The following is a 14,435-nucleotide window of genomic DNA, read 5'->3' on the forward strand; positions in this document are numbered from 1 at the left end:
CCATAAGTGAGTGGTGGGGATTGCTGGGACGGCGGGCAGTCAGGGGTCAGGTAAAGGAAGTTGCTCTGTGGCAATGCCTAGTCTCCGAGGGGATGGGATCCGCTCCAGCTTGGCAGCCATGCCAGTCTCTGTGAAATTTAGGCGTTGCCCCCAAAAAATGTGTGTGGCTACTGGAGGTCCTCTAGTATAAGTTTGCCAAGTATGGTGCCCTGAACCCCCGTGGTTTGGGCTCTACATTTATAGTAGCTTGGCCTTCTATGTTTATCTATTGCAGAGTCTTAGTCTGGAAATTGAAGGGGCTACAGCCAGGACCCCAAATTAGTCCGGGGGCCATATTTGGCACAGAGGTAGGGGGGTCCTTCCTTTACCACCCCACAGCAGGGAGTGCTGGATACCATAGGACTATTCTGCGGTGGTCAGCTAAAGTCTACCCCAATGCAGGTCCCTGTGAAAATAAAGCATTGGCCCCAAACAAATGTATGTGCCAAATTTGGTGCCCCTGAGCACCGTGGTTCAGCTACCACAGGGCCCTACATTTAAGCTAGCCTGGCCCGTTATGTTAATCTATGGTGCAGCCGCGATCGGGAATTTGAGGGGCCACAGATCGGGCCCCAAATTAGTCCAGAGGCCCAGAGGTAGGGAAGGTCTTCCTTTACCACCTCTACATTTTTGAGGTCGCTAGCCTGAAGTTTTATGGTCAGCTTTTTAGGGGGCCCCTTGGGAGTGTGTGGCCCTCGGGCACTAATGCGGAGTGGGGATTGGTGAGTACTGCAGGAATCTCTGGACTCTTAGCTATTTAACAATATTTGCAGAGCCTGTCCTGCGGTGGTTGGGCAAATTCCACCATGAAGGTCCTCATGAAAATTAAGCATTGGCCCCAAAAAAATGTTGTGGCTCCTGGGGGTCCTCTAGTAACCCTATACCAAGTTTGGTGCCCCTGGGCAACATCGTTCCGCTACCGTGGGGCCCTAGATTTAGGCTAGTTTGGCCTAGCCTATGGTAATATATGGCGCAGTAGGGAATTTTGGAGGGGCCACAGCTTGGGCCCCAAACACTTTAGCCAAATACTGCAGAATATAGGTAATGCATTTGAGGGACTGCAGCTCGGGCCCAAAATTCGTCTGGGGGGCCATATTTTGCACGGAGGTAGGGGAGGTCTCCCTTTACCAAGCATTTTGGAGTCGCTAGCCCAAAATGTACTGGTCAACTATTTCCAGGGCCACTTGAGAGTTTGCGGCCCTCGGCCCGTACCATGCAGCGGGGAGTGCTGGATATCGCAGGAATCCCTGGACTCTTAGCTGGACTCTTAGCTATTCAGCAGTATCTGTATAGCGCTGCTCTGCAGTTCCTGTATTCCATAGTGGTTAGCCAAATCGACCCCTATGCAGGTCCCTGTAACAATTAAGCATTGGTCCTGAAAAAAGCATGTGGCCCCTGCCACGTTTGAGGCCCCTAGCCACCAGGGTTCAGGTACCACTAGGCCCATAATTTAGGTCAGCTTGGTGCTGTATGGCAATCTTCGAGTGGGCACAGTTGCAGGGCCCCAGCTCGGGCACCAAACAAGTCCAGGGGACTATATTTGGCACAGTGGTAGGGGAGATCTTCCTTTACCACTCTGAAAATGTTGGAGTAGCTAGCCTGAAATTTTCTGGTCAACTTTTTCAGGGGCCTCTTGGGAGTGTGTGGCCCTGGGGCAGTACCGTGGAGAAGGGACTGCTGGAAACCATATTATTCTCAATATTCTTAGCTATCCAATGTTACCTGCGGAGGGCTCACTGGTACCTATGTTCTACAGTATTTGTGCAAATTTGACGCCCATGCCAGTCCTCGTGAAAATTAGACATTGTCCACAAAAAAATGTGTGTGACCCTAGGGGTCAGCTAGTATCCCTGTACCAAGTTTGGTGACCATATCCCCCCGTGATTTGGGTACCACAGGGCACTAAATTTATGGTACATTGGCCCGCTATGTTAATCCATGACCCTGATGGGGGTGGGAATTTGAGGGGCCACAGCCCAGGCCCTGAAAGAGTCCAGGTTCCCTGAACATGTTTGGGGCCCAAGCTGTGGCCCCTCCAAAATTCCCTACTGCGCCATATATTACCATAGGCTAGGCCAAACTAGCCTAAATCTAGGGCCCCACGGTAGCGGAACGATGTTGCCCAGGGGCACCAAACTTGGTATACGGTTACTAGAGGACCCCCAGGAGCCACAACATTTTTTTGGGGCCAATGCTTAATTTTCATGAGGACCTTCATGGGGGTGGAATTTGCCCAACCACCGCAGGACATAGGAACTGCAGAGCCAGGCTCTGCAAATATTGTTAAATAGCTAAGAGTCCAGAGATTCCTGCAGTACTCACCAATCCCCACTCCGCATTAGTGCCCGAGGGCCACACACTCCCAAGGGGCCCCCTAAAAAGCTGACCATAAAACTTCAGGCTAGCGACCTCAAAAATGTAGAGGTGGTAAAGGAAGACCTTCCCTACCTCTGGGCCTCTGGACTAATTTGGGGCCCGATCTGTGGCCCCTCAAATTCCCGATCGCGGCTGCACCATTGATTAACATAACGGGCCAGGCTAGCTTAAATGTAGGGCTCTGTGGTAGCCGAACCACGGTGCTCAGGGGCACCAAATTTGGCATATACATTTGTTTGGGGCCAATGCTTTATTTTCACAGGGACCTGCATTGGGGTAGACTTTAGCTGACCACCGCAGAATAGTCCTCTGGTATCCAGCACTCCCTGCTGTGCCGTATGGGCCGGGGGCCACATACTCTCAAGGGGCTCTAGAAAAAGTTGATCAGGAAATTTTGAGCTAACAAACCCCAAAATGTTTGGGGTGGTAAAGGAAGGACCCCCCTACCTCTGTGCCAAATATGGCCCCCGGACTCATTTGGGGTCCTAGCTGTAGCCCCTCAAATTTCCAGATTAAGACTCTGAAATAGATTAACATAGAAGGCCAAGCTACTATAAATGTAGAGCCCAAACCACGGGGATTCAGGGCACCATACTTGGCAAACTTATACTAGAGGACCTCCAGTAGCCACACACATTTTTTGGGGGCAACGCCTACATTTCACAGAGACTGGCATGGTGATTGAGTTTGGCCAAATATTGCAGAACATAAGTAATGCAAAGCCCCGCTTTACGGGTAATATCGGATAGCTAAGACTATGGGGATTAACTACTTTTCGACCAGGGCATAGCCCAATGATGGCTACAGCATGGTCGGCCTATTCTGGGAGGGCGTACAGAGACACCCGAATCGCGCTTCCCACGGATTGTGTTAAAGGGCCAACGACAGGGGCCATTTACCATGTGATCGCTCCATCCAATGACAGAGCGATCGTTTGTCAACAGACCGCTGCATGTCTGGTTTAGCTCTCTCCTCGCACGCTGTACACACCGATGGGCACCGCCCCTACCTCATCCATGCCCATCTCTGCCTCATCCATGCCCATCTCTGCCCTATTTATGCCCACCTGTGTCTCATGCCCATCTGTGCCTAAATCATGCCAATGAGTGCCTCCTCATTTGTGCCTCATCAGTGTGTCCCTCATCATGCAGCCTGTTTCCCCCTGTCATTCAGCCTCTGTCCCCGCCGTCATTCAGCCCCTGTCCCTGCCGTCATCCACACTGTGTCCCCGCAGTCATGCAGTTCATGTCCCCCCGCCGTAATTTGGCCTGTGTCTGTGCCTCCGTCAGAGTCCTCCTTTACATCCAGTGTGTCCATGTCAGAGTCCTCCTTTACATCCAGTGCTTCCCTATCAGAGTCCCCCTTTATATCAGTGTCCCAGAGTCTCCCTTTACATCAGTGACCCATCAGAGTTCCCCTTTACATCAGTGTCCTTGTCAGAGTCCCCCTTTACATCCAGTGTCCCCGTTAGAGTCCTCCTTTACATCCAGTGTGTCCCTGTCAGAGTCCTCCTTTACATCCGTGTCCCCATTAGAGTGCTCCTTTACATCCAGTGCTTCCCTATCAGAGTCCTATTTTACATCCGTGTCCCCATCAGAGTCCCCCTTTATATCAGTGTCCCAGTCAGAGTCCCCCTTTACATCCAGTGTCCCCATCAGAGTTCCCCTTTACATCAGTGTCCCTATCAGAGTGCCCCTTTATGTGTCCCAGTCACATAGCTCCTTTATGACCCACGGTCAGAGTGCCCCTTTATTATTGCATTCAGAGTGCCCCTTTATTATTGCAGTCGGCGTGCCCCTTTAGTATTCCAGAGTGCCCTTTTATTATTGCAGTCGGCGTGCCCCTTTAGTATTCCAGAGTGCCCCTTTAGTATTCCAGAGTGCCCCTTTAGTATTCCAGAGTGCCCCTTTAATGTGTCCCATATGAGTACTGATCGTAGTATTCCAGAGTGCCCCTTTAATGTGTCCCATATGAGTACTGTTCGTAGTATTCCAGAGTGCCCCTTTAATGTGTCCCATATGAGTACTGATCATACAGAGCGAGTTAGAATCTGACATTAGATTCTTCCCGCTCTGTCTCTTGTCGAGAAATGCCCCCAACGGACTGCGCACGCGCTACAGAGCGAGTCAGAATCTGGCATTAGATTCTTCCCCGATCTGTCTCTCGTCGGATAGTGCCCCCGACGGACTGCGCACGCGCCAACCCCAGCTGATCGGAGAAATCAGGTGGAGTGACGTCACTTACGGAGCATGCGCAGTCCGTCGGGGGCACTATCCGACAGAGGGCATTATTCGACAAGACACAGGCACAGGAGGAGGAGGAGTGGGAAGTGTGAGGAAGGAGAGAAGGCAATCACAGGAGGAGGAAGGAGTGTGTGTCCATCACCTAGTTCCCTCAACGTACTGCTGTGAATCTGCCTTTTCATCCATGAACATGGTGAAAAACACTTACCGCAGCACACTCACCAATGAACACTTACATCAGTGCCCCCGCCTGGCCCTCACACCTTTTATGCCCAAGTTTAAAAAACTGGTGGCACAAAGAAGGGTCACCTTTCACACTAAAAAGGTTTACCTCCATGTCATTTTTTGTGTATATAGTTCAAAAGTTTTGGGGAATGCCTTTGTTTGTTTCACTTGTCAGGCATGTATCTCCGCTGACAGGGAAGTGAAGCGCTCACATAGTTATAGCTATTAGCGGCCGCTCGCCCTCCCGCCCGGTGTGTTAGTTCATTCATGCACAGATCGTAGTAGTAGTAGTAGTGACATCACCGGGAGGCGGGCCGCCGGCCAGAGGCGGGTTTTTTAAAAGGAAGGACACCGGAGGACTGGAGCTGAGAGTAAGGAGATTGCATTGGGAATGTGAGGGACACTGAGGCAGGGGGGGGAGGGATGCTGAGGCAGGGGGGGGGATGCTGAGGCAGGGGGGGGGGGAGTGATGCTGAGGCAGGGGGGGGAGGGACGCTGAGGCAGGGGGGGGGGGAGGGACGCTGAGGCAGGGGGGGGGGGGGGGGAGGGACGCTGAGGCGAGCTTACCAATGGTATTAGTATTATGCAGCATGAGGGGGTTAATGTATTGCCACTGCTGGTCACTGATGCATTAGTGACCTACCAGTGGCAGTTAATTAACCCCTTTGTGCTGCATTAGTGCAACCAGTAGCAGTGCAACTAGTGTTAATTAACACTGATACTGGTTGCACTAATGCAGCACAAAGGGGTTAATTAACTGCCACTGGTCGGTCACTAATTCATCAGTGACCAGCAGTGACAATACATTAACCCCCTCATGCTGCATAATACAAATACCATTGGTAATTAAATTAACCACTATACTGCGACAGGGAGGCAGCTACAAGTGTACACCTGCCTGTTTTTGGTGTATGCCCCTGTTCTATCTATTTTAAAATTATTTGGGGGAAAAAAGTCATTTTGGGTTTCGGTTTTCGGCCAAGAGCATCCTGCATTTTCGGTTTCGGCCCAGAATGATCATTTTGGTGCATAACTATATATATATATAATGTTTGGGGGTAATTTTCTATCAAACAATACTGATTTTAACTTGTAAGCAACAAGTGTCAGAAAAAGGCCTGGTCCTTAGGTGGTTAAACTGACCTCATTTACAGACTGAAGTTCTTCCCTTTGATCTAAAAGAACCAAATGATACAATGTCTCTCCTTATCTCTTAGCGCTGAGCAATGTTGTGACAAACTTTGGCTGTTTTTTTTCTTTGACAGCGGTCAGCTGTGAGCAGAGAAAGGCTCTGCACTGAATTGTGGAAACGCCGTACTATGATTGTGGGGGGGGGGGGGCAGAGTTGAATCGAGATTGCAATTCAACAATTAATCTTGCAGCTCTACCATAAAGGCTTTCAGGTACAAAGCTAGAAGAAGAGTGAGTTAACTAGGAGCTTACTAATAATCACCACATTCAAAGTACAAGTACAGTAAGTCCCCTTCATACGAATGAGTTCCATTCCGAGAGTACGTTCGTAAGTCCAGTTTGTTTGTAAGTCCAACAAAGTACCCGATCAATACAATCAGCCCAATAAATTACTGTAATAGGTTTAAAATACATTTCACATAAAAAATACATGGAAAAAAAAGGTTGAAACGTACACAGAAGCACGACCACTTGTCGGGGATGCACGTATAAGAATGTATGCCAGAAATGTGAACTCACATGATTGAACATACAAATGCATGTTCGTATCTTTGATCGTTCGTAACTTGAGAGTTCGTATGTAGGGGATTAACTGTACTTATTTTTTCATTCACAGGAAAAAGTGACAGCGGGTGCAGAAAGAAGGTCCCCTGCCTGCTGTCACAGAGAAGGAAGCACTGGTGGCTTTAAAAGCAAAATGAAATCTTGAATTACTTTCTAACTGTTCTAAGAATTTTTGGGAAACATTTTGTTCAAGTGAATACCCAGCTTTAAGCCCTGTACACACGATCAGATTATCGAACGATCTGTCGTCCGTTTTTTGTGGCATGCTTGTCTGATGTGGAAAGTGAACAGGTTATTTTCATATGAATTTTCCCGTACGACAGAATTCTACTTCAGAAGTGATGTCATGTGTTGGATTGTTTTGTATGTGTTCTTTCATCTCTGAGCATGCCTAGTCTTGCTCTTAAGATTTTTTTCCGTTGAAAACTGTACTAATGAGACGAAAATCGGACGTTGTGTTGACGGACGATAAAAATTTTATAGCCTGCACATCAGGATTTTTTCGGCCAAAAAGTTGGAGTCGGCTGTCGAAAGCACCATACTAACAATCCGAAAATCGGCAGATCGGTCGTCGGACGAAATTTCCCTTCAGATTTTCTTATCGTGTGTACAGGCCTTTAGGCTGCTGCTAGTGGAAAATTGCCAGTGGCAGTTTACACTTGTGTGTCTGACTTTTTCATATTCTCCAATTAAAGTCAATGAGACCGAAGAATGTCCCACCAAAAGAAGCGTTTGCCCCTTTTTTCTATGTTATGCAGAAATGCATTGCGAATGGGCCCCATAGACAAACATGGGATTCCTCTTGACGTGTGATGGCTGAAGTGCAAAACATTTGCACAGACGTGAATGTGAAACATGGGTTTCTGTCACACTATGGAATCACTCTCTTTTTAGCTGACGCAGTGATACACTATATTGTCAAAAGCATTGGGACGCCTGCCTTTACACACACATGAACTTTAATGGCATCCCAGTCTGAGTCCGTACAGTTTAATATTGAGTTGGTCCACACTATGCAGCTGTAACAGCTTCAACTCTTCTGGGAAGGCTGTCCACAAGGTTTAGGAGTGTTTCTATGGGAATGTTTGACCATTCTTCCAGAAACGCATTTGTGAGGTCAGACACTGATGTTGGAGGAGAAGGCCTGGCTCGCAGTCTCTGCTCTAATTCACCCCAAAGGTGTTCTATCGAGTTGAGGTCAGAAAACCCTGTGCAGGCCAGTGGAGTTCCTCCACCCCAAACTCGCTCATCCATGTCTTTATGGACCCTGCTTTGTGCACTGGTGCGCAGTGATGTTGGAACTGGAAGGGGCCATCCCCAAACTGTTCCCACAAAATTGGAAGCATGAAATTGTCTGAAATGTCTTGGTTGTCTGATGCCCTAAGAGTTCCCTTCACTGGAACTAAGGGGCCAAGCCCAACACCTGAAAAACAACCTCACACCATAATACCCCTTCCACTAAATGATTTGGATCAGTGCATTAATCATGGTCCATAAAGACATGGATGAGCGAGTTTGGGGTGGAGGAACTTGACTGGCCTGCACAGAGTCCTGACCTCAACCTGATAGAACACCTTTGGGATAAATTAGAGACTGCGAGCCAGGCCTTCTCGTCCAACATCAGTGCCTGACCTCATCAATTAGCTCCTGGAAGAATGGTCAAACATTCCCAAAGACACACTCCTAAACCTTGTGGACAGCCTTCCCAGAAGAGTTGAAGCTGTTATAGCTGCAAAGGGTGGGCCAACTCAATATTGAACCCTACGAACTAATGCTGGCCATAGTCCATACACTATATGAAAAAATCATTCAAACAAATTTTCTAAAATGAACACTCGACTGTGAGAGCAAACGATAGTGCCATCGTGTTATGACCGATAAATCATTCAATGGATGTTTTTTGATAGTTTTTTTCACATATAACCTAGTGCAAACAGTTTGGACAAGAAACACATTAACCTTTTAATCTATTGTTCGCTCGGCTGAAAATTTCCAAACTTGTCCTACCTTTTTTTGGCTCAAAAACCTCACAACCGATTACCGATTTGAGCCCATTAACGAATGAACTGTCCAAATGACTGATTTTCGGACAATTTTTCGTACAGTGTATGGCCACCATTAGACTGGGATACCATTAAAGTTCATGTGCATGCTAAAGCAGGCATCCTAATACTTTTGACAATATAAGGTATATCGCTTTGTCACTGGTCTGAATGCTGCTGAATCTCAATGGCCATGGATGGGAGTGACATCCCACCGCCTTGGCTACAAAAGGAATTGATTCCATAGCGACAGACAGGCAGCCTCTTAGCAATCCTGCTGCTGGCAATATTTCACTAGCGGCAGAATCGCACATCTGACATAAGCCTAAGGCTGCATTCACATGTCAGCGTATGGATCCCGGGCAGAATCGTCGCGATACCGCCCGCGATCCGGAAATCATGGCAAATCGCGGGACGCCTGTGCGTTGCCCGTGATTTGCAATAGCACCCCAAGCGCTGAGCGATGTTGCCGCGATTTCCGCCTGCCGAATCGCAGTAACATCGCGCAAAAAAAAATCGCGGGACGCATTACGCCCAAAAAAGTACAAGAGCTTCTTTGGAGCGTAATGCGTCCCGCGATTTTTTTTGCGCGATGTTACCGTGATTCGGCAGGCGGAAATCGCGGCAACATCGCTCAGCGTTTGGGGTGCTATTGTAAATCACGGGCAATGCACAGGCGTCCCGTGATTTGCAATGATTTCTGGATCGCGGGCGGAATCGCGGCGATTCTGCCCGCGATCCATACGCTGACATGCGAATGCAGCCTTAGCCATGCTGAACATACATGTTTATGAGGAAGTTTGAAGACAACGTTAGAGCTGCTTTTCTATATCTGTAAGCCCCCTCAGTCTGAATGCAATTTATTGCTTCATTTGATTCCAATGTTATTCTGCTAATGAATGGGATAATGAAATCTCTGCTATAAAGCAATTAGTAGGACACACAAGGATGCCTGCTACAAATCCTGAATGTGCAGCTTCAATGGTGGGATTGCCTGTAGGACAGATATGGGAAAATCACAAATGCCATTTAATTACACATCTTCCATGCAAGGAGGATAGAGTTATAAGAGAATGGATTCGTAAAGTGGGAAGTACAGCTAGAATCACCTGAGATAACCCCAGATGAATGTGTTAGTGCTCCTCTCCTGTGTGTGCGTTGCTCCCCCCTAGTGTATCTAGGAGCAGGCATGCTAGGTACTTGTGTAGTGTGACCTGAATGGGATACAGCAGGCAGGAGGGGCCCCGGCAGATCTCCACCTCCAGCCTCTCCTCCCCACCCCGTGTGTGAGTGTGTGTGTGCAGGCTGGGCCCTAGTGCTGACGTGTTATTGTTGTTACAGATGTTGCCGACTCTGGCCCAGATGTGGCCTGGGGCACAGAAAAAAAGAAACACTCACCGTGTAATGAAGCTGAATGGTGTCCCCCATCTCCACATTGTCCACACAAGACTCTGGCTTCTCCTGTTACAGGAAAGAGACGAATCATACAAGGAACAGCAAGGGACTTTATCACAGAGAGCAACAGGAGAGATGGGGAGATAGGGTATAGAATGGGCTTATTGTAGGACCACAACAGGAGAGATGGGGGGATAGGGTATAGAATGGGCTTCTTGTAGCACCACAACAGTAGAGATGGGGGGATAGGGTAAAACATGGGCTTCTTTTAGGAGCACAACAGGAGAGAGATGGGGAGGGGGGTGATAGGGTATAGAATGGGCTTCTTGTAGGACCACAACAGGAGAGATGAGGGTGATAGGGTATAGAATGGGCTTCTTGTAGGACCACAACAGGAGAGATGAGGGTGATAGGGTATAGAATGGGCTTACTGTAGGAGCACAACAGGAGAGATGGGGGGGGATAGGGTATAGAATGGGCTTACTGTAGGACCACAACAGGAGAGATGGGGGGATAGGGTATAGAATGGGCTTATTGTAGGACCACAACAGGAGAGATGGGGGGATAGGGTATAGAATGGGCTTCTTGTAGCACCACAACAGGAGAGATGGGGGTGATAGGGTAAAGCATGGGCTTCTTTTAGGAGCACAACAGGAGAGAGATGGGGAGGGGGGTGATAGGGTATAGAATGGGCTTCTTGTAGGACCACAACAGGAGAGATGAGGGTGATAGGGTATAGAATGGGCTTACTGTAGGAGCACAACAGGAGAGATGGGGGTGATAGGGTATAGAATGGGCTTACTGTAGGACCACAACAGGAGAGATGGGGGGATAGGGTATAGAATGGGCTTCTTGTAGGACCACAACAGGAGAGATGGGGGGGATAGGGTATAGAATGGGCTTCTTGTAGGACCACAACAGGAGAGATGGGGGGATAGGGTATAGAATGGGCTTCTTGTAGGACCACAACAGGAGAGATGGGGGGATAGGGTATAGAATGGGCTTCTTGTAGCACCACAACAGGAGAGATGGGGGTGATAGGGTAAAGCATGGGCTTCTTTTAGGAGCACAACAGGAGAGAGATGGGGAGGGGGTGATAGGGTATAGAATGGGCTTCTTGTAGGACCACAACAGGAGAGATGAGGGTGATAGGGTATAGAATGGGCTTACTGTAGGAGCACAACAGGAGAGATGGGGGTGATAGGGTATAGAATGGGCTTACTGTAGGAGCACAACAGGAGAGATGGGGGTGGTAGGGTATAGAATGGGCTTACTGTAGGACCACAACAGGAGAGATGGGGGGATAGGGTATAGAATGGGCTTCTTGTAGGACCACAACAGGAGAGATGGGGGGGATAGGGTATAGAATGGGCTTCTTGTAGGACCACAACAGGAGAGATGGGGGGATAGGGTATAGAATGGGCTTCTTGTAGGACCACAACAGGAGAGATGGGGGGATAGGGTATAGAATGGGCTTCTTGTAGGACCACAACAGGAGAAATGGGGGGGATAGGGTATAGAATGGGCTTATTGTAGGACCACAACAGGAGAGATGGGGGGATAGGGTATAGAATGGGCTTCTTGTAGGACCACAACAGGAGAGATGGGGGGATAGGGTATAGAATGGGCTTCTTGTAGCACCACAACAGGAGAGATGGGGGTGATAGGGTAAAGCATGGGCTTCTTTTAGGAGCACAACAGGAGAGAGATGGGGAGGGGGGTGATAGGGTATAGAATGGGCTTCTTGTAGGACCACAACAGGAGAGATGAGGGTGATAGGGTATAGAATGGGCTTACTGTAGGAGCACAACAGGAGAGATGGGGGATAGGGTATAGAATGGGCTTACTGTAGGACCACAACAGGAGAGATGGGGGGATAGGGTATGGAATGGGCTTCTTGTAGGACCACAACAGGAGAGATGGGGGGATAGGGTATAGAATGGGCTTCTTGTAGGAGCACTACAGGAGAGAGATGGGGGGGATAGGGTATAGAATGGGTTTATTGTAGGACCACAACAGGAGAGATGGGGGGATAGGGCATAGAATGGGCTTACTGTAGGAGCACAACAGGAGAGAGATGGGGGGATAGGGTATAGAATGGGCTTCTTCTAGGACCACAACAGGAGAGATGGGGGGGATAGGGTATAGAATGGGCTTCTTCTAGGACCACAACAGGAGAGATGGGGGGATAGGGTATAGAATGGGCTTCTTGTAGGACCACAACAGGACAGATGGGGGGGATAGGGTATAGAATGGGCTTCTTCTAGGAGCACAACAGGAGAGATGGGGGATAGGGTATAGAATGGGCTTCTTGTAGGAGCACGACAGGAGAGATGGGGATGATAGGGTATAGAATGGGTTTATTGTAGGACCACAACAGGACAGATGGGGGGGATAGGGTATAGAATGGGCTTCTTCTAGGAGCACAACAGGAGAGATGGAGGGATAGGGTATACAATGGGCTTCTTGTAGGAGCACCACAATAGGAAAAGCAACAGGCTGCAATCTGGGGGTTTGACAGGTAACAGAGGAGCAGAGTAATAATGTTCCATTGAGAAAGAAGGGAGGTTATTCCAGCTGATGAGAGGAAAGCAGTAGGGAAGTAAAGCATGCTGGAAGATGTGACAGGCAGACACTGACAGGAGGACACAGAGAACAGGTGGAGGAGCAGAGTTGCACACAGCCAGGACTGATCAGTGCCTGTACATGGTCAGTGACAGGGGATAGACATCTCTGGGCTGCCTGTGCTGGAACCTCAGGACATCAGGAGAAGAAAGGTCCCAGCAGGGATCTCAGTATAGAGTGTGACAGGAGGAAGAAGACAGCAACCAATGACAGCTGGAGGGGCCAAGTCACCCCCACCTGTGACAGGTCACTATTCACACGTGTACCGCTGGCACTGCTTACCACTGTCTCTATGCTGAGTTCGGTGCCATTCTCACTCTCCTCTTCCTCGGTGTCCGCCCAGATCAGTGCAGAGGAGGAGAGCACGAGCAGCAAGAAGAGAGCCCTGACCATGATGAGCCCGGAGCCCGGGATGGAAGAATGTGACAGCTGCCGGAGAGAGAGACAGAGAGGGAGATCAGTGGGAGCGTGGCAGAGAAAGGAGGAGGGGAGGGGCTCAATGCAGGGTCCGCCCATCATTGCCAGCCCTCCAACCCATCGTGTCCATGAGTCCGCCTCACATCATACCCCGCCTCCTCTATCACACACATCGAGCCGACCTGTGTAAACTGAGCTCCATCACTATTAACACTGCTTGTTCTACACACATACACACCAATACATCCTTACACACACCAATACATCCCTATACACACACACCAATACCTCCCTCTACACACACCAATACCTCCCTATACACACACACCAATACCTCCCTACACACACCAATACCTCCCTACACACACCAATACCTCCTTACACACCAATACATCCCTACACACACCAATACCTCCCTATACACACCAATACCTCCTTACACACCAATACCTCCCTACACACACCAATACCTCCCTACACACACCAATACCTCCCTACACACACCAATACCTCCCTCTACACACACACCAATACATCCCTCTACACACACACCAATACCTCCCTATACACACCAATACATCCCTATACACACACACACACCACTACCTCCTTACACACACCAATACCTCCCTACACACACCAATACATCCTTACACACACCACTGCCTCCCAACACACACACCACTACCTCCCAACACACACACCACTGCCTCCCTACACACACACCACTGCCTCCCTACACATACCACTACACACACACCACTGCCTCCCTACACACACCACTACACACACACCACTGCCTCCCTACACATACCACTACACACACACCACTGCCTCCCTACACATACCACTACACACACACCACTGCCTCCCTACACATACCACTACACACACACCACTGCCTCCCTACACATACCACTACACACACACCACTGCATCCCTACACACACACCACTGCCTCCCTACACATACCACTACACACACACCACTGCCTCCCTACACATACCACTACACACACACCACTACCTCCCTACACACACACCACTGCCTTCCAACACACACACCACTGCCTTCCTACACACACACCACTACCTCATAACACACACACCACTGCCTTCCAACACACACACCACTGCCTTCCTACACATACCACTACACACACACCACTGCCTCCCTACACATACCACTACACACACACCACTGCCTCCCTACACATACCACTACACACACACACCACTGCCTCCCTACACATACCACTACACACACACCACTGCCTCCCTACACATACCACTACACACACACCACTGCCTCCCTACAC

General features: G+C 49.2%; 1 protein-coding gene across 1 annotated transcript in view; it reads right to left on the minus strand.

Annotated features, from left to right (window-relative positions):
- FKBP11 (FKBP prolyl isomerase 11) overlaps positions 1–13,184 on the minus strand; it is a 106,146-nt gene extending 92,962 nt beyond the window's left edge. The window contains exons 1-2 of the mRNA XM_082245106.1: positions 12,983–13,184; positions 10,079–10,141 (exon numbers count right to left, since the gene is read on the minus strand). Coding sequence (XP_082101232.1) covers positions 10,079–10,141; positions 12,983–13,093 — 174 coding nt within the window. The 5' untranslated portion in view covers positions 13,094–13,184. The remainder of the gene's footprint in view (positions 1–10,078; positions 10,142–12,982) is intronic.
- Positions 13,185–14,435: the final 1,251 nt, after the last annotated feature.

This window comes from Pelophylax lessonae (genome assembly GCF_965119305.1).
Source record: "Pelophylax lessonae genome assembly, chromosome: 2".
NCBI classification, from domain to species: Eukaryota; Metazoa; Chordata; class Amphibia; order Anura; family Ranidae; genus Pelophylax; species Pelophylax lessonae.